This window comes from Biomphalaria glabrata, chromosome 16 (genome assembly GCF_947242115.1).
Source record: "Biomphalaria glabrata chromosome 16, xgBioGlab47.1, whole genome shotgun sequence".
Taxonomy (NCBI): Eukaryota; Metazoa; Mollusca; class Gastropoda; family Planorbidae; genus Biomphalaria; species Biomphalaria glabrata.
Window position 1 is genome coordinate 4399666 of NC_074726.1, and position 24474 is coordinate 4424139.

Genomic DNA, 24474 nt, shown 5'->3' on the forward strand with positions numbered 1-24474 from the left:
TGGGAAATATAACGTGTAAAAATTCTATCCAGAGTCACTTGATATTAGTTTCGTAAATAAAGTCTGGAAAACGTAACTTCTTCTTCACCTGTCTTTATTTGGTTCTCAAACCCAGTGTTCAGGAAGTCCCTGTCTATCAAAGGAAGAGTTAGCATCTCTTCTTTTACTTTATGCAAACCGGCCTCAATTTGAGAACTGTTAATAGCGTTTGTGATGTCATAGACATGCAGTTGGACATTGCTGTCCACGTTGATACTTCCTGGTCTGTTGATAACAAAGAAATGACCTTTGAAATAATTAAATATACACACAAAATATATGGTGAGTAACTTCAAAGAAAAACAAATGGTTTCTGGTTTTCAGAACTGGGTCTTGTTATATGTAATCTTTGCATTGCTAGCTGTTTAGCTCTAAATTGCAAATTTTAGACTTACGTAAACTTGAGAATTTCAATTCCTTTAAAATTCGGCAAATTCTGGAATGGTAATTCTAGCTAAAAAAAGAGAAATAATAAATAAAATATTATTTGCAGCTTATTATAAGTGAAATAAAAAATTATATTGGAAAACAAATCCAGCAAGACAAATAGATCTTATTCTTCGCAATAGATTCAATGCTATGGTACCTACGAATGTCAAATTTAGTTTTGCTTTTTTGTAAAAACATTATTTTGAAAAACAATATACTTGTCTTCTTTGAAAAATGATATGTAATTATATCACAATATAATAGCCTTTATAAAGATCTAGTTTAACGCTTATAGAAAAATGTTCAGAGCGCTATCTCCTTTGTGGACCAGAGGGGGGAGGTAATTTTCCTATCTGGGAGAAGGTTTTTCGTGCTGCCTGTAGGCTCTCAGTAAACACAACTCTGATCGAGTCAGGTGTCAAACCTCAAGACCCCTTCATAGGTAGCCAAGTTCAAGCGTACTTAGCCTCTCGACCACGCTTCTCACATAAACATATACAAACATTAAAACAAATAATTGTTACTATTTTGGTTATTTAAAAAAAAAAAACAGATGAATGTACTTTTGTATAGAACAATTCTACATTAATAAAGACTATCTTTTATAAATGACAATATAGTTGTTTAGAGAACAAAGATTTTTTATGGAGGGCAATTTAGCTTATAGAAGACAACAAACTAAAGGTATAGAATTACATAATATAGCCAAAAAATATCAACTCAAAACCTAGAATGCGACCTTTCAGATTTAAGCTCGGATCCCCAAGATGCTTTGTGAAAAATTGGCCCCATAGTTGAGAAATTTGTTAACACGATAAGTTTATTGAACTCTTTTTAAAGTACTTTTGCTCGAAACATTAAATATAAGAGAAAAGAAAAAAGGTCTAACCATAGCTTTATATTTACTGGCTGCTACTTTAAACTCTTCTGAATCCTTTCGCCTTAAGTTTTCATGAAAAGTTTCGTTGAACTTTAGTGTAAAATTTGTTTCCACTGTACTCAGTGCTAATAGAAGAAAGGAGAGAAGAAAAGAAGTTAAATTAGATTTGATCTGACTAATATACGTACAAAGGAATATTAAAGTATATTCTATTTTTTTTAAATTTCTTATTAACTCTTTCTCTCCGTAATTATTTACCACATTCTGGTGGAATCAACGCTGGTATCGTCCGTTAGGAGAGAAAGAGTTAATAGCCCATTTTTTTTTAAAGGTGGAAGGTGGTCAAAAGATAAAAACTCAAACAAGGTTACAGAGACAGTTTGTGTGGAAACACAAACTCAAAATCGGCCCCCGTAGAGTTCCTTTAAGTGGCTCTAAGGCAGGTAAAAAGGCAGGTTTCAATATTTCCAAAAAAAATATCAGAAACTATGAACTACAAACTATCAACAACTACAACCTTATCTCCGTCGATACAAAAAGAAGAGACGTGATTGTGTCAAAAGTGTTGCCGATACTGTCGTATTGTTAGTTCGACTAACGACCTGATACCACAGGATACGGAGATTTATTCATTTTATTATTATTATATTGCTAATATTCATATGTATTCAATGAACTGATAGATATAGTTAAATCCTAGGTGTCACTTACAAAGACCGCATCACGAATGAAGATATTAGAAATATGATTAATACATCAAATTGGACCCCAAGATGACCTACTAACTACTGTCAAAAACTCTAAAATTCTATAGCCACATCATAAGGTCCTTAGGGCTCGCAAAGACCTTCCTTAAAGGAACAGTACCAGGAAGAAGATGAGAGGAAGACATATAAAGCGATGGAGAGACAACATCAGGCCTGTTCAGTGAATGAAACTCTATAAAAGGCAAAGGACATGAGGAATAGAGAAAGATGGTTGACAGATCTTGTGTGGTGCTCCAACGGTCCAACAGAGTAAGGGCTAGTTGAAGGTGAAGCTAAATGTGAACCTATCCTAAATGATGTTATTGAATGATTATCTAATTGATCTACCTTTTTTTGTAAAGGGCCAATGTCTCATTCAAAGCCTAAAATAAAACAAGGCTACAAAGACAGTTTGTGTGGAAACACAAACTCAAAATCGGCCCCCTTGCACGTGCAGGGCAAGGTTCTCGTAATGATCATGGCAAATGCTACACCCAAAAAAGTTGATGTAGAACCTCCAGAAATGATATTGTCAGCAATCCATGGTGACATTTCAATCCAACCACTGTCAGTCTATCTATCTATCTCTATCTCACTCTCTCTATCTCTCTCTCTTTCTCTCTCTCTCTCTCTCTCTTTATATATATATTCCACATATATATATATATATATATATATATATATATATATATATATATATATATATATATATATATATATATATATATATATATATATATATATATATATATATATATATGGATCATCTCATGGAAATGAGATGAATGCCAGGGCATTAGCAGTGGTCGGAACGATGTCGCCCACACATCAGTTCCCTCCTCTCCACGCAGCTAATGTATACAAAGGAACGGCAGTGCCAATACAGTTTGGGGTCCGCGGCGTCGCAGGTTCTGCCAGGGTTTAGCACTGGGTGCTGCAAACTGTCTAAGGGTCGCCAGCTCCTGATTTTTCCAAAGTGTTGACTCCCGAATCCTTTCCTATGACTGGGTATAGCAGCAAGGCAACAGAGGTTTTCTCCTAGGTCAGGGGTCGGCAACATGCAGCTCGCGAGCCACATGTGGCTCTTTGTATTTTCAGTTGCGGCTCTTTAGTTCTATGCGCAAATATTATTTACTTTATTGAAAATAAAAACATTTAAAAATCGTTATGATTCGATTCTATCTCTCAGCCACTTGTACTCGCTTTTCAGCGCACTCCGCCCCCATGTCTTTAAATGTAACGTATTTGCAGGTGGAAAATATTCAACTTTCTTCTGCCTTATCACTTGCTATAGATGAGCCTTGCGACATAAAAGACACGGTACAAGTTAAACTTTTTGTCCCATATATATCTTCCCAAGATCCAAAAGAAAAACTTCTAGGATTTCTACCGCTCTCGTGACAAACTAGAGGAGAAGGTACAGCTAATGGCATGCAAAAATACTTTGAAGATAATGCAATCAATATTAATAAAATCGTTTCAATAGCAACTGATGAAGCCAGAAGTATGACAGGAGAAAATAAAGGAGCTACTACAATTCTTTGGCGCAAAATAAACCAAGAAATTCTTAGGTTTCACTACATAATACACCAGCGCTTTGTGTCTAAACATTTCCGGCCGAAATTGTTGAGGTCAAGATTTTTAACAGTATCTTGTCAAAAGCCCTCTGCCATCTTCAGTTTAAAGAATTCTCAACGCAATGGAGACTCACAGTATTCTGACCTCCTTCTTTACAATAAAGTGCGATGGCTCGAAGCTTACTGGTTAACGCGCCAGTTACTCGTCTTTGCCCCATCTACTGTTTGGGAGAACAGTTCCGCCGGACTCAATAACTGAGCCACACGTGAAGGCCAGGAGTTGGACTGGTTGTCAGAGGTTATTTGAGACGCATGCCATTTGGAAGCATTTTATAGGTAGTGGAGTGCTTACATCCATTACCACTTCAGGCAATTTGTATGTAATGTACACATATAAATTAATTAAAACAATAATACAAAAAAAACATACCGTAATTCCTTTCACTCCAAGTAAAATCTTTCTTCGTATTCGTAGTGGGAAAAATATGTTGTGTATTTGTAAAAAAAGTTCGTGTAGCTAGAGATGCTGGTGTAGAAAAAGAAGCAGTAGGTGTTTTAGTTTCAAAACTAGTAGAGATTTTTGTGCGATCAGAATTATTAGATGCTGGTGTAGTATCATTAGTAGTAGATGCTAGTCTCGTTTCAGTAGTAGTAGTTGTTGGTGTGGCTTTAGTAGAGCTTGTAGATGTCAGTGAGGTTGTAGAACCAGTAGATGCTGGTGGAGATGTTGAGGTAGTAGTTGTTAGTGTAGTTGTAGAACTAGTAGTAGTTGGTGTAGTTGTAGAAATAGTAGTTGTTGGTGTAGTTGTAGAACTAGTAGTTGTTAGTGCAGTTGTAGAACTAGTAGTTGTTGGTGTACTTGTAGAACTAGTAGTTTTTGAAGTAGTTGTTGAGATAGTAGTTTTCGGTGTAGTTGTAGATGCTAATGTAGTTTTAGTAGTAGTATATGCCGATGTTGTTTCACTATTAGAAGATGATGATGTAGTTTCAGTAGTCGTAGATGCCGGTGTAGTTTCAGTAGTAGTAAATGCTGGTGTAGTTTCAGTAGTAGTAGATGCTAGTGTAGTTTCAGTAGTAGTAGATGCTGGTGTAGTTTCAGTAGTAGTAGATGATAGTGTAGTTTCAGTAGTAGTAGATGATGGTGTAGTTTCAGTAGTAGTAGATGATGGTGTAGTTTCAGTAGTAGTAGATGCTGGTGTAGTTTCAGTAGTAGTAGATGCTGGTGTAGTTTCAGTAGTAGTAGATGTTGGTGTAGTTTCAGTAGTAGTTGATGATGGTGTAGTTTCAGTAGTAGTAGATGATGGTGTAGTTTCAGTAGTAGTAGATGATGGTGTAGTTTCAGTAGTAGTAGATGCTGGTGTAGTTTCAGTAGTCGTAGATGATGGTGTAGTTTCAGTAGTAGTAGATGCTGGTGTAGTTTCAGTAGTAGGAGACGCTGATGTAGTTTCAGTAGTAGTAGATGCTGATGTAGTTTCAGTAGTAGTAGATGCTGGTGTAGTTTGAGTAGTAGTAGATGATGGTGTAGTTTCAGTAGTAGTAGATGATGGTGTAGTTTCAGTAGTTTTAGATGCTGGTGTAGTTTCAGTAGTCGTAGATGCTGGTGTAGTTTCAGTAGTAGGAGACGCTGGTGTAGTTTCAGTAGTAGTAGATGCTGGTGTAGTTTCAGTAGTAGTAGATGATGTTGTAGTTTCAGTAGTAGTAGATGCTGGTGTAGTTTCAGTAGTATTAGATGCTGGTGTAGTTTCAGTAGTCGTAGATGCTGGTGTAGTTTCAGTAGTCGTAGATGACGGTGTAGTATCAGTAGTAGTAGATGATGGTGTAGTTTCAGTAGTCGTAGATGACGGTGTAGTTTCAGTAGTAGTAGATGATGATGTAGTTTCAGTAGTAGTAGATGCTGGTGTAGTTTCAGTAGTAGTAGATGCTGGTGTAGTTTCAGTAGTAGTAGATGCTAGTGTAGTTTCTTTATTAGTAGATGCCGGTGTAGTTTCAGTAGTAGTAGATGACGGTGTAGTTTCAGTAGTAGTAGATGATGGTGTAGTTTCAGTAGTAGTAGATGCTGGTGTAGTTTCAGTAGTAGTAGATGCTAGTGTAGTTTCAGTAGTTGTAGATGATGGTGTAGTTTCAGTAGTAGTAGATGATGGTGTAGTTTCAGTAGTAGTAGATGCTAGTGTAGTTTCAGTAGTAGTATATGATGGTGTAGTTTCAGTAGTAGTAGATGATGGTGTAGTTTCAGTAGTAGTAGATGCTGGTGTAGTTTCAGTAGTAGGAGACGCTGGTGTAGTTTCAGTAGTTGTAGATGCTGGTGTAGTTTCAGTAGTAGTAGATGCTGGTGTAGTTTCAGTAGTAGTAGATGATGGTGTAGTTTCAGTAGTAGTAGATGATGGTGTAGATTCAGTAGTAGTAGATGCTGGTGTAGTTTCAGTAGTAGTAGATGCTAGTGTAGTTTTAGTAGTAGTAGATGCTAGTGTAGTTTCAGTAGTAGTAGATGATGGTGTAGTTTCAGTAGTAGTAGATGACGGTGTAGTTTCAGTAGTAGTAGTAGATGATGGTGTAGTTTCAGTAGTAGTAGATGATGGTGTAGTTTCAGTAGTAGTAGATGATGGTGTAGTTTCAGTAGTAGTAGATGCTGGTGTAGTTTCAGTAGTAGTAGATGCTAGTGTAGTTTTAGTAGTAGTAGATGCTAGTGTAGTTTCAGTAGTAGTAGATGATGGTGTAGTTTCAGTAGTAGTAGATGCTAGTGTAGTTTCAGTAGTAGAAGATGACGGTGTACTTTCAGTAGTAGTGGATGATGGTGTAGTTTCAGTAGTAGTAGATGATAGTGTAGTTTCAGTAGTAGCAGATGATGGTGTAGTTTCAGTAGTAGTAGATGATGGTGTAGTTTCAGTAGTAGTAGATGCTGGTGTAGTTTCAGTAGTAGTAGATGCTAGTGTAGTTTCAGTAGTTTTAGATGCTGGTGTAGTTTCAGTAGTCGTAGATGTTGGTGTAAATTCAGTAGTAGGAGACGCTGGTGTAGTTTCAGTAGTAGTAGATGCTGGTGTAGTTTCAGTAGTAGTAGATGATGGTGTAGTATCAGTAGTAGTAGATGCTGGTGTAGTTTCAGTAGTAGTAGACGCTGATGTAGTTTCAGTAGTAGTAGGTGCTGGTGTAGTTTCAGTAGTAGTAGATGCTGGTGTAGTTTCAGTAGTAGTAGATGATGTTGTAGTTTCAGTAGTAGTAGATGCTGGTGTAGTTTCAGTAGTATTAGATGCTGGTGTAGTTTCAGTAGTCGTAGATGCTGGTGTAGTTTCAGTAGTCGTAGATGACGGTGTAGTATCAGTAGTAGTAGATGATGGTGTAGTTTCAGTAGTCGTAGATGACGGTGTAGTTTCAGTAGTAGTAGATGATGATGTAGTTTCAGTAGTAGTAGATGCTGGTGTAGTTTCAGTAGTAGTAGATGCTGGTGTAGTTTCAGTAGTAGTAGATGCTAGTGTAGTTTCAGTAGTAGTAGATGCTAGTGTAGTTTCAGTAGTAGTAGGTGATGGTGTAGTTTCAGTAGTAGTAGATGCTAGTGTAGTTTCAGTAGTAGTATATGATGGTGTAGTTTCAGTAGTAGTAGATGATGGTGTAGTTTCAGTAGTAGTAGATGCTGGTGTAGTTTCAGTAGTAGGAGACGCTGGTGTAGTTTCAGTAGTTGTAGATGCTGGTGTAGTTTCAGTAGTAGTAGATGATGGTGTAGTTTCAGTAGTAGTAGATGATGGTGTAGTTTCAGTAGTAGTAGATGATGGTGTAGTTTCAGTAGTAGTAGATGCTGGTGTAGTTTCAGTAGTAGGAGACGCTGGTGTAGTTTCAGTAGTTGTAGATGCTGGTGTAGTTTCAGTAGTAGTAGATGCTGGTGTAGTTTCAGTAGTAGTAGATGATGGTGTAGTTTCAGTAGTAGTAGATGATGGTGTAGATTCAGTAGTAGTAGATGCTGGTGTAGTTTCAGTAGTAGTAGATGCTAGTGTAGTTTTAGTAGTAGTAGATGCTAGTGTAGTTTCAGTAGTAGTAGATGATGGTGTAGTTTCAGTAGTAGTAGATGACGGTGTAGTTTCAGTAGTAGTAGTAGATGATGGTGTAGTTTCAGTAGTAGTAGATGATGGTGTAGTTTCAGTAGTAGTAGATGATGGTGTAGTTTCAGTAGTAGTAGATGCTGGTGTAGTTTCAGTAGTAGTAGATGCTAGTGTAGTTTTAGTAGTAGTAGATGCTAGTGTAGTTTCAGTAGTAGTAGATGATGGTGTAGTTTCAGTAGTAGTAGATGCTAGTGTAGTTTCAGTAGTAGAAGATGACGGTGTACTTTCAGTAGTAGTGGATGATGGTGTAGTTTCAGTAGTAGTAGATGATAGTGTAGTTTCAGTAGTAGCAGATGATGGTGTAGTTTCAGTAGTAGTAGATGATGGTGTAGTTTCAGTAGTAGTAGATGCTGGTGTAGTTTCAGTAGTAGTAGATGCTAGTGTAGTTTCAGTAGTTTTAGATGCTGGTGTAGTTTCAGTAGTCGTAGATGTTGGTGTAAATTCAGTAGTAGGAGACGCTGGTGTAGTTTCAGTAGTAGTAGATGCTGGTGTAGTTTCAGTAGTAGTAGATGATGGTGTAGTATCAGTAGTAGTAGATGCTGGTGTAGTTTCAGTAGTAGTAGACGCTGATGTAGTTTCAGTAGTAGTAGGTGCTGGTGTAGTTTCAGTAGTAGTAGATGCTGGTGTAGTTTCAGTAGTAGTAGATGATGTTGTAGTTTCAGTAGTAGTAGATGCTGGTGTAGTTTCAGTAGTATTAGATGCTGGTGTAGTTTCAGTAGTCGTAGATGCTGGTGTAGTTTCAGTAGTCGTAGATGACGGTGTAGTATCAGTAGTAGTAGATGATGGTGTAGTTTCAGTAGTCGTAGATGACGGTGTAGTTTCAGTAGTAGTAGATGATGATGTAGTTTCAGTAGTAGTAGATGCTGGTGTAGTTTCAGTAGTAGTAGATGCTGGTGTAGTTTCAGTAGTAGTAGATGCTAGTGTAGTTTCAGTAGTAGTAGATGCTAGTGTAGTTTCAGTAGTAGTAGGTGATGGTGTAGTTTCAGTAGTAGTAGATGCTAGTGTAGTTTCAGTAGTAGTATATGATGGTGTAGTTTCAGTAGTAGTAGATGATGGTGTAGTTTCAGTAGTAGTAGATGCTGGTGTAGTTTCAGTAGTAGGAGACGCTGGTGTAGTTTCAGTAGTTGTAGATGCTGGTGTAGTTTCAGTAGTAGTAGATGATGGTGTAGTTTCAGTAGTAGTAGATGATGGTGTAGTTTCAGTAGTAGTAGATGCTGGTGTAGTTTCAGTAGTAGTAGATGCTGGTGTAGTTTCAGTAGTAGTAGATGTTGGTGTAGTTTCAGTAGTAGTTGATGATGGTGTAGTTTCAGTAGTAGTAGATGATGGTGTAGTTTCAGTAGTAGTAGATGATGGTGTAGTTTCAGTAGTAGTAGATGCTGGTGTAGTTTCAGTAGTCGTAGATGATGGTGTAGTTTCAGTAGTAGTAGATGCTGGTGTAGTTTCAGTAGTAGGAGACGCTGATGTAGTTTCAGTAGTAGTAGATGCTGATGTAGTTTCAGTAGTAGTAGATGCTGGTGTAGTTTGAGTAGTAGTAGATGATGGTGTAGTTTCAGTAGTAGTAGATGATGGTGTAGTTTCAGTAGTTTTAGATGCTGGTGTAGTTTCAGTAGTCGTAGATGCTGGTGTAGTTTCAGTAGTAGGAGACGCTGGTGTAGTTTCAGTAGTAGTAGATGCTGGTGTAGTTTCAGTAGTAGTAGATGATGTTGTAGTTTCAGTAGTAGTAGATGCTGGTGTAGTTTCAGTAGTATTAGATGCTGGTGTAGTTTCAGTAGTCGTAGATGCTGGTGTAGTTTCAGTAGTCGTAGATGACGGTGTAGTATCAGTAGTAGTAGATGATGGTGTAGTTTCAGTAGTCGTAGATGACGGTGTAGTTTCAGTAGTAGTAGATGATGATGTAGTTTCAGTAGTAGTAGATGCTGGTGTAGTTTCAGTAGTAGTAGATGCTGGTGTAGTTTCAGTAGTAGTAGATGCTAGTGTAGTTTCTTTATTAGTAGATGCCGGTGTAGTTTCAGTAGTAGTAGATGACGGTGTAGTTTCAGTAGTAGTAGATGATGGTGTAGTTTCAGTAGTAGTAGATGCTGGTGTAGTTTCAGTAGTAGTAGATGCTAGTGTAGTTTCAGTAGTTGTAGATGATGGTGTAGTTTCAGTAGTAGTAGATGATGGTGTAGTTTCAGTAGTAGTAGATGCTAGTGTAGTTTCAGTAGTAGTATATGATGGTGTAGTTTCAGTAGTAGTAGATGATGGTGTAGTTTCAGTAGTAGTAGATGCTGGTGTAGTTTCAGTAGTAGGAGACGCTGGTGTAGTTTCAGTAGTTGTAGATGCTGGTGTAGTTTCAGTAGTAGTAGATGCTGGTGTAGTTTCAGTAGTAGTAGATGATGGTGTAGTTTCAGTAGTAGTAGATGATGGTGTAGTTTCAGTAGTAGTAGATGCTGGTGTAGTTTCAGTAGTAGTAGATGCTAGTGTAGTTTTAGTAGTAGTAGATGCTAGTGTAGTTTCAGTAGTAGTAGATGATGGTGTAGTTTCAGTAGTAGTAGATGACGGTGTAGTTTCAGTAGTAGTAGTAGATGATGGTGTAGTTTCAGTAGTAGTAGATGCTGGTGTAGTTTCAGTAGTAGTAGATGATGGTGTAGTTTCAGTAGTAGTAGATGCTGGTGTAGTTTCAGTAGTAGTAGATGCTAGTGTAGTTTTAGTAGTAGTAGATGCTAGTGTAGTTTCAGTAGTAGTAGATGATGGTGTAGTTTCAGTAGTAGTAGATGCTAGTGTTGTTTCAGTAGTAGAAGATGACGGTGTACTTTCAGTAGTAGTGGATGATGGTGTAGTTTCAGTAGTAGTAGATGATAGTGTAGTTTCAGTAGTAGCAGATGATGGTGTAGTTTCAGTAGTAGTAGATGATGGTGTAGTTTCAGTAGTAGTAGATGCTGGTGTAGTTTCAGTAGTAGTAGATGCTAGTGTAGTTTCAGTAGTTTTAGATGCTGGTGTAGTTTCAGTAGTCGTAGATGTTGGTGTAGTTTCAGTAGTAGGAGACGCTGGTGTAGTTTCAGTAGTAGTAGATGCTGGTGTAGTTTCAGTAGTAGTAGATGATGGTGTAGTATCAGTAGTAGTAGATGCTGGTGTAGTTTCAGTAGTAGTAGACGCTGATGTAGTTTCAGTAGTAGTAGGTGCTGGTGTAGTTTCAGTAGTAGTAGATGCTGGTGTAGTTTCAGTAGTAGTAGATGATGTTGTAGTTTCAGTAGTAGTAGATGCTGGTGTAGTTTCAGTAGTATTAGATGCTGGTGTAGTTTCAGTAGTCGTAGATGCTGGTGTAGTTTCAGTAGTCGTAGATGACGGTGTAGTATCAGTAGTAGTAGATGATGGTGTAGTTTCAGTAGTCGTAGATGACGGTGTAGTTTCAGTAGTAGTAGATGATGATGTAGTTTCAGTAGTAGTAGATGCTGGTGTAGTTTCAGTAGTAGTAGATGCTGGTGTAGTTTCAGTAGTAGTAGATGCTAGTGTAGTTTCAGTAGTAGTAGATGCTAGTGTAGTTTCAGTAGTAGTAGGTGATGGTGTAGTTTCAGTAGTAGTAGATGCTAGTGTAGTTTCAGTAGTAGTATATGATGGTGTAGTTTCAGTAGTAGTAGATGATGGTGTAGTTTCAGTAGTAGTAGATGCTGGTGTAGTTTCAGTAGTAGTAGACGCTGGTGTAGTTTCAGTAGTTGTAGATGCTGGTGTAGTTTCAGTAGTAGTAGATGATGGTGTAGTTTCAGTAGTAGTAGATGCTGGTGTAGTTTCAGTAGTAGTAGATACTGGTGTAGTATCAGTAGTAGTAGATGATGGTGTAGTTTCAGTAGTAGTAGATGCTGGTGTAGTTTCAGTAGTATTAGATGCTGGTGTAGTTTCAGTAGTCGTAGATGCTGGTGTAGTTTCAGTAGTCGTAGATGACGGTGTAGTATCAGTAGTAGTAGATGATGGTGTAGTTTCAGTAGTCGTAGATGACGGTGTAGTATCAGTAGTAGTAGATGATGGTGTAGTTTCAGTAGTCGTAGATGACGGTGTAGTTTCAGTAGTAGTAGATGATGATGTAGTTTCAGTAGTAGTAGATGCTGGTGTAGTTTCTTTAGTAGTAGATGCCTGTGTAGTTTCAGTAGTAGTAGATGACGGTTTAGTTTCAGTAGTAGTAGATGATGGTGTAGTTTCAGTAGTAGTAGATGCTGGTGTAGTTTCAGTAGTAGTAGATGCTAGTGTAGTTTCAGTAGTAGTAGATGCTGGTGTAGTTTCAGTAGTAGTAGATGATGGTGTAGTTTCAGTAGTAGTAGATGCTAGTGTAGTTTCAGTAGTAGTATATGATGGTGTAGTTTCAGTAGTAGTAGATGATGGTGTAGTTTTAGTAGTAGTAGATGCTGGTGTAGTTTCAGTAGTAGGAGACGCTGGTGTAGTTTCAGAAGTAGTAGATGCTGGTGTAGTTTCAGTAGTAGTAGATGATGGTGTAGTTTCAGTAGTAGTAGATGATGGTGTAGTTTCAGTAGTAGTAGATGATGGTGTAGTTTCAGTAGTAGTAGATGATGGTGTAGTTTCAGTAGTAGTAGATGCTGGTGTAGTTTCAGTAGTATTAGATGCTGGTGTAGTTTCAGTAGTCGTAGATGCTGGTGTAGTTTCAGTAGTAGTAGTAGATGATGGTGTAGTTTCAGTAGTAGTAGATGCTGGTGTAGTTTCAGTAGTAGTAGATGCTGGTGTAGTTTCAGTAGTAGTAGATGATGGTGTAGTTTCAGTAGTAGTATATGATGGTGTAGTTTCAGTAGTAGTAGATGCTGGTGTAGTTTCAGTAGTAGTAGATGCTAGTGTAGTTTTAGTAGTAGTAGATGCTAGTGTAGTTTCAGTAGTAGTAGATGATGGTGTAGTTTCAGTAGTAGTAGATGCTAGTGTAGTTTCAGTAGTAGAAGATGCTTGTGTAGTTTCAGTAGTAGTAGATGATGATGTAGTTTCAGTAGTAGTAGATGCTAGTGTAGTTTTAGTAGTAGTAGATGCTGGTGTAGTTTCAGTAGTAGTAGATGATGGTGTAGTTTCAGTAGTAGTAGACGCTGATGTAGTTTCAGTAGTAGTAGATGCTGGTGTAGTTTCAGTAGTAGTAGATGCTGGTGTAGTTTCAGTAGTAGTAGATGATGTTGTAGTTTCAGTAGTAGTAGATGCTGGTGTAGTTTCAGTAGTATTAGATGCTGGTGTAGTTTCAGTAGTCGTAGATGCTGGTGTAGTTTCAGTAGTAGTAGATGCTGGTGTAGTTTCAGTAGTAGTAGATGCTAGTGTAGTTTCAGTAGTAGTAGATGCTGGTGTAGTTTCAGTAGTAGTAGATGATGGTGTAGTTTCAGTAGTAGTAGATGCTAGTGTAGTTTCAGTAGTAGTATATGATGGTGTAGTTTCAGTAGTAGTAGATGATGGTGTAGTTTTAGTAGTAGTAGATGCTGGTGTAGTTTCAGTAGTAGGAGACGCTGGTGTAGTTTCAGTAGTAGTAGATGCTGGTGTAGTTTTAGTAGTAGTAGATGATGGTGTAGTTTCAGTAGTAGTAGATGATGGTGTAGTTTCAGTAGTAGGAGACGCTGGTGTAGTTTCAGTAGTTGTAGATGCTGGTGTAGTTTCAGTAGTAGTAGATGATGGTGTAGTTTCAGTAGTAGTAGATGCTGGTGTAGTTTCAGTAGTAGTAGATACTGGTGTAGTATCAGTAGTAGTAGATGATGGTGTAGTTTCAGTAGTAGTAGATGCTGGTGTAGTTTCAGTAGTATTAGATGCTGGTGTAGTTTCAGTAGTCGTAGATGCTGGTGTAGTTTCAGTAGTCGTAGATGACGGTGTAGTATCAGTAGTAGTAGATGATGGTGTAGTTTTAGTAGTCGTAGATGACGGTGTAGTTTCAGTAGTAGTAGATGATGATGTAGTTTCAGTAGTAGTAGATGCTGGTGTAGTTTCAGTAGTAGTAGATGCTGGTGTAGTTTCAGTAGTAGTAGATGCTAGTGTAGTTTCTTTAGTAGTAGATGCCGGTGTAGTTTCAGTAGTAGTAGATGACGGTGTAGTTTCAGTAGTAGTAGATGATGGTGTAGTTTCAGTAGTAGTAGATGCTGGTGTAGTTTCAGTAGTAGTAAATGCTAGTGTAGTTTCAGTAGTAGTAGATGCTGGTGTAGTTTCAGTAGTAGTAGATGATGGTGTAGTTTCAGTAGTAGTAGATGCTAGTGTAGTTTCAGTAGTAGTATATGATGGTGTAGTTTCAGTAGTAGTAGATGATGGTGTAGTTTTCGTAGTAGTAGATGCTGGTGTAGTTTCAGTAGTAGGAGACGCTGGTGTAGTTTCAGTAGTAGTAGATGATGGTGTAGTTTCAGTAGTAGTAGATGCTGGTGTAGTTTCAGTAGTAGTAGATGCTAGTGTAGTTTCAGTAGTAGTAGATGATGGTGTAGTTTCAGTAGTAGTAGATGCTGGTGTAGTTTCAGTAGTAGTCGATGCTAGTGTAGTTTCAGTAGTTTTAGATGCTGGTGTAGTTTCAGTAGTCGTAGATGTTGGTGTAGTTTCAGTAGTAGGAGACGCTGGTGTAGTTTCAGTAGTAGTAGATGCTGGTGTAGTTTCAGTAGTAGTAGATGATGGTGTAGTATCAGTAGTAGTAGATGCTGGTGTAGTTTCAGTAGTAGTAGACGCTGATGTAGTTTCAGTAGTAGTAGGTCCTGGTGTAGTTTCAGTAGTAGTAGATGCTGGTGTAGTTTCAGTAGTAGTAGATGATGTTGTAGTTTCAGTAGTAGTAGATGCTGGTGTAGTTTCAGTAGTATTAGATGCTGGTGTAGTTTCAGTAGTCGTAGATGCTGGTGTAGTTTCAGTAGTCGTAGATGACGGTGTAGTATCAGTAGTAGTAGATGATGGTGTAGTTTCAGTAGTCGTAGATGACGGTGTAGTTTCAGTAGTCGTAGATGACGGTGTAGTATCAGTAGTAGTAGATGATGGTGTAGTTTCAGTAGTCGTAGATGACGGTGTAGTTTCAGTAGTAGTAGATGATGATGTAGTTTCAGTAGTAGTAGATGCTGGTGTAGTTTCAGTAGTAGTAGATGCTGGTGTAGTTTCAGTAGTAGTAGATGCTAGTGTAGTTTCTTTAGTAGTAGATGCCGGTGTAGTTTCAGTTGTAGTAGATGACGGTGTAGTTTCAGTAGTAGTAGATGATGGTGTAGTTTCAGTAGTAGTAGATGCTGGTGTAGTTTCAGTAGTAGTAGATGCTGGTGTAGTTTCAGTAGTAGTAGATGCTGGTGTAGTTTCAGTAGTAGTAGATGCTGGTGTAGTTTCAGTAGTAGTAGATGCTAGTGTAGTTTCAGTAGTAGTATATGATGGTGTAGTTTCAGTAGTAGTAGATGATGGTGTAGTTTTAGTAGTAGTAGATGCTGGTGTAGTTTCAGTAGTAGGAGACGCTGGTGTAGTTTCAGTAGTAGTAGATGCTGGTGTAGTTTCAGTAGTAGTAGATGATGGTGTAGTTTCAGTAGTAGTAGATGATGGTGTAGTTTCAGTAGTAGTAGATGATGGTGTAGTTTCAGTAGTAGTAAATGATGGTGTAGTTTCAGTAGTAGTAGATGCTGGTGTAGTTTCAGTAGTATTAGATGCTGGTGTAGTTTCAGTAGTCGTAGATGCTGGTGTAGTTTCAGTAGTAGTAGTAGATGATGGTGTAGTTTCAGTAGTAGTAGATGCTGGTGTAGTTTCAGTAGTAGTAGATGCTGGTGTAGTTTCAGTAGTAGTAGATGATGGTGTAGTTTCAGTAGTAGTATATGATGGTGTAGTTTCAGTAGTAGTAGATGCTGGTGTAGTTTCAGTAGTAGTAGATGCTAGTGTAGTTTCAGTAGTAGTATATGATGGTGTAGTTTCAGTAGTAGTAGATGATGGTGTAGTTTTAGTAGTAGTAGATGCTGGTGTAGTTTCAGTAGTAGGAGACGCTGGTGTAGTTTCAGTAGTAGTAGATGCTGGTGTAGTTTCAGTAGTAGTAGATGCTGGTGTAGTTTCAGTAGTAGTAGATGATGTTGTAGTTTCAGTAGTAGTAGATGCTGGTGTAGTTTCAGTAGTATTAGATGCTGGTGTAGTTTCAGTAGTCGTAGATGCTGGTGTAGTTTCAGTAGTAGTAGATGCTGGTGTAGTTTCAGTAGTAGTAGATGCTAGTGTAGTTTCAGTAGTAGTAGATGCTGGTGTAGTTTCAGTAGTAGTAGATGATGGTGTAGTTTCAGTAGTAGTAGATGCTTGTGTAGTTTCAGTAGTAGTATATGATGGTGTAGTTTCAGTAGTAGTAGATGATGGTGTAGTTTTAGTAGTAGTAGATGCTGGTGTAGTTTCAGTAGTAGGAGACGCTGGTGTAGTTTCAGTAGTAGTAGATGCTGGTGTAGTTTTAGTAGTAGTAGATGATGGTGTACTTTCAGTAGTAGTAGATGATGGTGTAGTTTCAGTAGTAGGAGACGCTGGTGTAGTTTCAGTAGTTGTAGATGCTGGTGTAGTTTCAGTAGTAGTAGATGATGGTGTAGTTTCAGTAGTAGTAGATGCTGGTGTAGTTTCAGTAGTAGTAGATACTGGTGTAGTATCAGTAGTAGTAGATGATGGTGTAGTTTCAGTAGTAGTAGATGCTGGTGTAGTTTCAGTAGTATTAGATGCTGGTGTAGTTTCAGTAGTCGTAGATGCTGGTGTAGTTTCAGTAGTCGTAGATGACGGTGTAGTATCAGTAGTAGTAGATGATGGTGTAGTTTTAGTAGTCGTAGATGACGGTGTAGTTTCAGTAGTAGTAGATGATGATGTAGTTTCAGTAGTAGTAGATGCTGGTGTAGTTTCAGTAGTAGTAGATGCTGGTGTAGTTTCAGTAGTAGTAGATGCTAGTGTAGTTTCTTTAGTAGTAGATGCCGGTGTAGTTTCAGTAGTAGTAGATGACGGTGTAGTTTCAGTAGTAGTAGATGATGGTGTAGTTTCAGTAGTAGTAGATGCTGGTGTAGTTTCAGTAGTAGTAAATGCTAGTGTAGTTTCAGTAGTAGTAGATGCTGGTGTAGTTTCAGTAGTAGTAGATGATGGTGTAGTTTCAGTAGTAGTAGATGCTAGTGTAGTTTCAGTAGTAGTATATGATGGTGTAGTTTCAGTAGTAGTAGATGATGGTGTAGTTTTCGTAGTAGTAGATGCTGGTGTAGTTTCAGTAGTAGGAGACGCTGGTGTAGTTTCAGTAGTAGTAGATGATGGTGTAGTTTCAGTAGTAGTAGATGCTGGTGTAGTTTCAGTAGTAGTAGATGCTAGTGTAGTTTCAGTAGTAGTAGATGATGGTGTAGTTTCAGTAGTAGTAGATGCTGGTGTAGTTTCAGTAGTAGTCGATGCTAGTGTAGTTTCAGTAGTTTTAGATGCTGGTGTAGTTTCAGTAGTCGTAGATGTTGGTGTAGTTTCAGTAGTAGGAGACGCTGGTGTAGTTTCAGTAGTAGTAGATGCTGGTGTAGTTTCAGTAGTAGTAGATGATGGTGTAGTATCAGTAGTAGTAGATGCTGGTGTAGTTTCAGTAGTAGTAGACGCTGATGTAGTTTCAGTAGTAGTAGGTCCTGGTGTAGTTTCAGTAGTAGTAGATGCTGGTGTAGTTTCAGTAGTAGTAGATGATGTTGTAGTTTCAGTAGTAGTAGATGCTGGTGTAGTTTCAGTAGTATTAGATGCTGGTGTAGTTTCAGTAGTCGTAGATGCTGGTGTAGTTTCAGTAGTCGTAGATGACGGTGTAGTATCAGTAGTAGTAGATGATGGTGTAGTTTCAGTAGTCGTAGATGACGGTGTAGTTTCAGTAGTCGTAGATGACGGTGTAGTATCAGTAGTAGTAGATGATGGTGTAGTTTCAGTAGTCGTAGATGACGGTGTAGTTTCAGTAGTAGTAGATGATGATGTAGTTTCAGTAGTAGTAGATGCTGGTGTAGTTTCAGTAGTAGTAGATGCTGGTGTAGTTTCAGTAGTAGTAGATGCTAGTGTAGTTTCTTTAGTAGTAGATGCCGGTGTAGTTTCAGTTGTAGTAGATGACGGTGTAGTTTCAGTAGTAGTAGATGATGGTGTAGTTTCAGTAGTAGTAGATGCTGGTGTAGTTTCAGTAGTAGTAGATGCTAGTGTAGTTTCAGTAGTAGTAGATGCTGGTGTAGTTTCAGTAGTAGTAGATGCTGGTGTAGTTTCAGTAGTAGTAGATGCTAGTGTAGTTTCAGTAGTAGTATATGATGGTGTAGTTTCAGTAGTAGTAGATGATGGTGTAGTTTTAGTAGTAGTAGATGCTGGTGTAGTTTCAGTAGTAGGAGACGCTGGTGTAGTTTCAGTAGTAGTAGATGCTGGTGTAGTTTCAGTAGTAGTAGATGATGGTGTAGTTTCAGTAGTAGTAGATGATGGTGTAGTTTCAGTAGTAGTAGATGATGGTGTAGTTTCAGTAGTAGTAAATGATGGTGTAGTTTCAGTAGTAGTAGATGCTGGTGTAGTTTCAGTAGTATTAGATGCTGGTGTAGTTTCAGTAGTCGTAGATGCTGGTGTAGTTTCAGTAGTAGTAGTAGATGATGGTGTAGTTTCAGTAGTAGTAGATGCTGGTGTAGTTTCAGTAGTAGTAGATGCTGGTGTAGTTTCAGTAGTAGTAGATGATGGTGTAGTTTCAGTAGTAGTATATGATGGTGTAGTTTCAGTAGTAGTAGATGCTGGTGTAGTTTCAGTAGTAGTAGATGCTAGTGTAGTTTCAGTAGTAGTAGATGATGGTGTAGTTTCAGTAGTAGTAGATGATAGTGTAGTTTTAGTAGTAGTAGATGCTGGTGTAGTTTCAGTAGTAGTAGATGCTGGTGTAGTTTCAGTAGTAGTAGATGACGGTGTACTTTCAGTAGTTGTGGATGATGGTGTAGTTTCAGTAGTAGTAGATGATAGTGTAGTTTCAGTAGTAGTAGATGATGGTGTAGTTTCAGTAGTAGTAGATGATAGTGTAGTTTCAGTAGTAGTAGATGATGGTGTAGTTTCAGTAGTAGTAGATGATAGTGTAGTTTCAGTAGTAGTAGATGATAGTGTAGTTTCAGTAGTAGTAGATGATGGTGTAGTTTTAGTTGTAGTAGATGATGGTGTAGTTTCAGTATTAGTAGATGATGGTGTAGTTTTAGTAGTAGTAGATGATGGTGTAGTTTCAGTAGTAGTAGATGATGGTGTAGTTTCAGTAGTAGTAGATGATGGTGTAGTTTTAGTAGTAGTAGATGCTGGTGTAGTTTCAGTAGTAGTAGATGCTGGTGTAGTTCCAGTAGTAGTAGAGGATGGTGTAGTTTCAGTCGTAGGAGACGCTGGTGTAGTTTCAGTAGTAGTAGATGCTGGTGTAGTTTCAGTTATAGTAGATTCCGGTGTAGTTTTAGTAGTAGTAGTTGCCGGTGTAGTTTCAGTAGTAGTAGATGCTGGTGTAGTTTCAGTTATAGTAGATGCCGGTGTAGTTTCAGTAGTAGTAGATGCCGGTGTAGTTTCAGTTATAGTAGATGCCGGTGTAGTTTCAGTAGTAGTAGATGCTGGTGTAGTTTCAGTTATAGTAGATGCTGGTGTAGTTTCAGTAGTAGTAGATGCCGGTGTAGTTTCAGTTATAGTAGATGCCGGTGTAGTTTCAGTAGTAGTAGATGCCGGTGTAGTTTCAGTTATAGTAGATGCCGGTGTAGTTTCAGTAGTAGTAGATGCCGGTGTAGTTTCAGTCGTAGGAGACGCTGGTGTAGTTTCTAAATGATTAATTTGAGTATTTAAATTATTAAACGTTATTTCTGCGTTGATGTTTACTATGTAGTATAAACTTAAAAACAATAAATGAAAATACGATTTGTTTTTCATTTTCTAGAAGATCACATCTGAAAAAGGAAATAAATGTATCTTAAAATTTATATTTTAATATTTTTTATTGATCTTTTATCTCCACATCGCTCGTCCCTAACCCTCTCTTTCTCTCTCTCTCTTTCTCTCTCTTTCTCTCTCTCTCTCTCTCTCTTTTAATGTCCCTGTCTATCTTTTTTACTTTGTAAGTATTTCGTTTTCAGTTAGGTCTCTTTCTTTTTCTCCTATTAAGGTTTGTCTCTTTATTTATAGCTAAGGGATTTGTGACAGAGCGCTAAAGCTATTGGATTATAAAAAAGGCGTCTTAAGTTATAAGACTTAGACTATTTTGTTAGTTCTAATGGACCACTATTTTGTACTGGAGAAAGTACACAACCCCTATACGTAGTAGGCCTACTTGAGTTAAAGATTTGGTGTTGATGATTTTAGCAAACTGTGGACGTTATGTCAAAAAAATTTTAGAACCCATGCTGACATTTACATTATTCAGTTTGGTGAACATATGTATGGCTGTATGGCTGTATGGTATTAAACGCCGTTGGGATATCTACGAAGAGCACACGTGCATATGTTTTGGGTGTATCGAGATATTTATAAAGCTGGTCCAACATGCAGTAGAATTGCATCCTTAGCTCCCCTAGCTGTTTTATATGCGAATTGGTGAAGGTCTTGGCTGTTGTTGGCTTTTGTTACAAGCTTAAATCTAATTATATATTTTTCAAAACATTTCATGACTATAAGTGTAAGTGGTTGTGCGCGGAAATCAAACAAACTATCTATTTTAGGTTTCTTTGGTACTGGTAGAATTTATGAAGTTTTCCAGATTTGTGAAGTAAGCCATCTTTTTAGCGAGTAGTTAAAGATTAGTGATAAGATATTCGTTCCGCAAATAGATTAATCAGCTTGCCGCTTATTTTATCGGCTTCAGGAGCTTTTGTTACATTTACTATTCTAAATAATTAGGTCACCTCAGCTTCAGTTACAAAACTGTCTTAGGGTTCCTGTTTTTCTTTGTTGAAAATTTCTTTTTGTAGGCCAAGAAAATCTTCTCTGTCGAAAGAGAAGTCATTAAGTTCGTTAGTGAATTTCTCCTCATCATCCACTGAAAGTCCTTTTTCGTTTTGAGGCGCAGCCTGTTATTTTCTTTAATCCTTCCCAGCATGCTTTTGAGTTGTTATTTACAAAAGAATTATCAATTTTTTTCTTTGTGTTTTTTTCCCCTTCACATTAATGGTTTCCTCATTTCTTTTTTTTTTTTTCGCATCAATGAACTCTTGGTTGTTAGTCTTATTCTTTTCAATGTTCTTTTCAATAATAGCATCTTTTATGTTTTCTGTCATCCAGGTCTAGTTGTTTCATTAGACTTGTATTGTTTTTGTTGGAATTATCAACTCCTTGCAGAATAATAACAGTTTCGTCCTATATGTCTGGACAGTCCCAAATAGAGATTTCCAGTCCGTATTTTTAATTCATCCTCCTTGTGTTTCTACAGCCTCTTTGTGTTTCTACAGCCTCTTTGTGTTTCTACAGCCTCTTTGTGTTTCTACAGCCTCTTTGTGTTTCTACAGCCACTACTTGATCGTTTTTTATTACTCTCTTTGTTGTTTTAAAAGTAGGTTTGTAATGGACCTCATTTACCAATCGTAAACAAACAATATTTAGTCACGTGATCATATTGATAAAACAACGGAAAAAAAAGTCACGTGACAGCCACTGTGTATTAAAATTAGATCGTAATTTGTATAGAAGAGATAGAGAACCGCGTGGCGAAATGTTGTTTGTTTACGATTGGTGAATGAGGTCCATTAGGTATAAGATGGACAAGTGCGTGGTTAGATTCTCCTAGTGGGAACAAACTTTTCTATGAGCAAACCTGCTTGATGCCAATGTAGCATTTGTCCAGCGTTCGTTTCTGCCTTGTGGGGAAGGAAAACCCAGTAAGTTGTCAATATACAGTGTTGTTGATATCTTCTGTTGCGATACAAAGTCTGGGTGTTTTGATTCACATTGTGAAATAAAAAGGTTCCCGAGTTCATCTATTTCTCTTTTAGATAGATTCTTGTGTTGTCAGGTAAAAGAAATAATTATGCGAAATTTTAACTTGATCCGAGATTAGGTGTCGGAGAAATAACGTTTACAAACTTTTTACCAGACAGACAGACAGACAGATAGAGAGAATGTTGATATAAACTTTGTAAAAATATGTTGACAAAGCAAAGAAAAAAGTTGCGTCTAACACAAGCTTTGTTTGTATGCGTTTTATTGCATTTCAGAACTCTTCCTCGGTCATTGTTTCTTATAAATTATATTATGTTTAGAAAAAAATTATAACCAACTTGATAAGTCTCACTTAAGCGTGTAAATTGTTTGTCTTTTTTTTATAGCTTGTGAAGGCCTCGTGGCCCGAAACGTCATTTGTTTGACTTTGTCCCGCAGGGTTACATTTATGCATGTTTATTGTATTATCCATGCAGTCGTTCACCCGTGCAGCAGTATAGCTTTGTTTTTAGAATGGAATGAATAGCAGTTGTGATATTTGATATACATGTTTTTAAAAGGAAGATGTAATGCATGAGATTACTTTGTAGACACCCCAGAATATACATTTCTGAGTTTCAAATGCAAGGAAATAACGCACGACGCCCGGGGTAACTAAGACGTTGTCGTGATCAACATCTCAGCGATTAATTTTTCTTAAAAAAACAATCGTTTAAGCTTTGTTCCTCTAACGAAACATTTAGGAAGAAGCAACAATACTATCAAGGCGTTATCTAGAGAATCACACTGATCTAAAGATGATTCCTCACAATCTTATGGATTCTTTATTCTATATCTAATCCAGATTTATACGATAAGTAGATTTAAATCTAAATAAATATAAATTAAAACAAGGTTACAAAGACAGTTTGTGTGGATACACAAATTCAAAATCGTCCCCCGAAGTGGTCCGCTTTGGTAGGTAAAAATAGGCAAGTTTCAATATTTTCCACACAAAAAAAAATCAGAAACTGTGAACTACAAACTATCAACAACTATAACCCTATCTCCGTCGATACAAAAAGAAGAGTGTCGAAAGTGTTGCCGATTCTGTTGTGGTGTTAGTTCGACTAACGACTTGATACCACAGGATACGGAGATGTAATAAAGTTATCATAAATCACAACTACATTGTTTTCTTACCTTTCGATTTATTTACGTTGATGTGAAAGATGTTTATGATGTCACAAAAAACAACAACATTTTATTAAATGACATGTAACTAGGCTACTGACATGTCTCCATATAAAGCAACTAAATGAAAATTACAATCTTCCATACAGCCATTTAAGGATGTAAGTTCTAATTACAACAGCACTGTGTTTGTATATTAATGTTGACTTAAGAGTCGTTAGAGTAATAGTCCCCAAGATAAGGCTTATCATAGTTTAAAGCACTAAGATTACCCATTCGAAGAAATCAGGGTCAAAGTTCACAGTGCTTAAACTTCAAATTTTTTTAAAAAATTAAAATATTTGTGAGAATAAAATCACGCACTGTTAGGCAACCATTTCCTTTGATTACAGATATGAAATTAGATCTAACGAATGGACTCAGAAAGTCATTGGTTTGAAGTTTTGATCACTTTTTAAATGTTGTGAGAGACCTGAATTCGAATTCGTAGGCTAAAGCCTTCTCAGGCCAACACCGTAACCGCTCTTTAGTGAAGAGGTTGTGAACAGATAAGATTGTATAGTTATCAATCGTCCTATTTCATGTTCGTGTTCTTATCTTCTTATCTTATATAATACTGACGTTACTTAAAAAAAAAAAGATGATTACTTCCTACTCGTCATGCGTTTAGTCATACATATGCCAAGTCACTAGTTTTCCTGGCTAGCTCAGGCAACCCATTCCATGCTCTAATAGCACTAGGGAAGAAGGAGTATTTGTACAAATTTGTCCTAGCATATGGGACGAGGAATGTGCCTTTATCTTTGTGTCTTTCAGAGTATTTTATTAAATTTTGTTTTTGTATTTGAAGATTACGGTACAGTGTTTTATGTATAATTGCTAATTTACTTTTGAGCCTTCTCTCCTGAAGGTTTTGTAAATTTAGTGATCTTATTAAAGATGTTACTCAAGTCAAATGTGAATATTCGGTTGTTATGAATCTCACTGTTCTATTTAGTGTCTGTTACAGTTTTATTAATGTTTTCTTGAGTTGAGGGGTCCCAAACAGAGGATGCATATTCTATTATTGACCTAACGAAGGTTAAAATACATTTTAGTTTTATGTTCTTATTTGATTTTTAGAAATTTCTTTTAATAAACCCTAATGCTTTGTTTGATTTTTTGATAGTTTCATCAATATGGGGATTCCAATGACATTTTTTTTATTTATTATAGCACCTAGGTATTTTGCGTTTTTAGTCTGTGTTACTGGTTTGCCATGAATAAGATAAGTGGAATTAATTTGTTTTAGTTTTTTTTTTGTTACTCGTAATAACTGACATTGTTCTGGGTGTAAAGAGATGCTCCAATTTGATTTCCATTTCTGTAATTCATCTAATTCTCTTTGTAAAATTTCTATATTTTGTGTTGTTTTTATTGTTCTATATATTATAGAATCGTCTGCAAATAATCTGACTTTTGTTCCTGAACTAATGCAATTTGGTAAATCATTTATGTAAATTAAAAAGAGTAGTGGACCTAAGACTGTTCCTTGAGGTACGCCTGAGTTTAATGTTATTGGTGTTGATTTAGAGCCATTTATTATTACAGTTTCTTCTCTCCCTATCAGATAATCTTTACTCCACTGATGCAATGGACCATCAATGGCAAAATATTTTAATTTTTTTAAGCAAACCATGGTGGTGAACTTAGTCAAAAGCCTTGGAAAAATCTAGTAAGATAGCATCTATTTGCGTACTAACATATAA

General features: G+C 37.2%; 1 protein-coding gene across 1 annotated transcript in view; it reads right to left on the minus strand.

Moving 5' to 3' along the window:
- Nucleotides 1-24474, minus strand: part of LOC106068196 (mucin-12-like) — a 30562-nt gene that overhangs the window by 5859 nt on the left and 229 nt on the right. Inside the window, exons 2-5 of the mRNA XM_056014289.1 lie at nucleotides 4102-16071; nucleotides 1358-1473; nucleotides 435-493; nucleotides 89-264 (exon numbers count right to left, since the gene is read on the minus strand). Of these exons, the coding sequence (XP_055870264.1) occupies nucleotides 89-264; nucleotides 435-493; nucleotides 1358-1473; nucleotides 4102-16071 (12321 nt within the window). The remainder of the gene's footprint in view (nucleotides 1-88; nucleotides 265-434; nucleotides 494-1357; nucleotides 1474-4101; nucleotides 16072-24474) is intronic.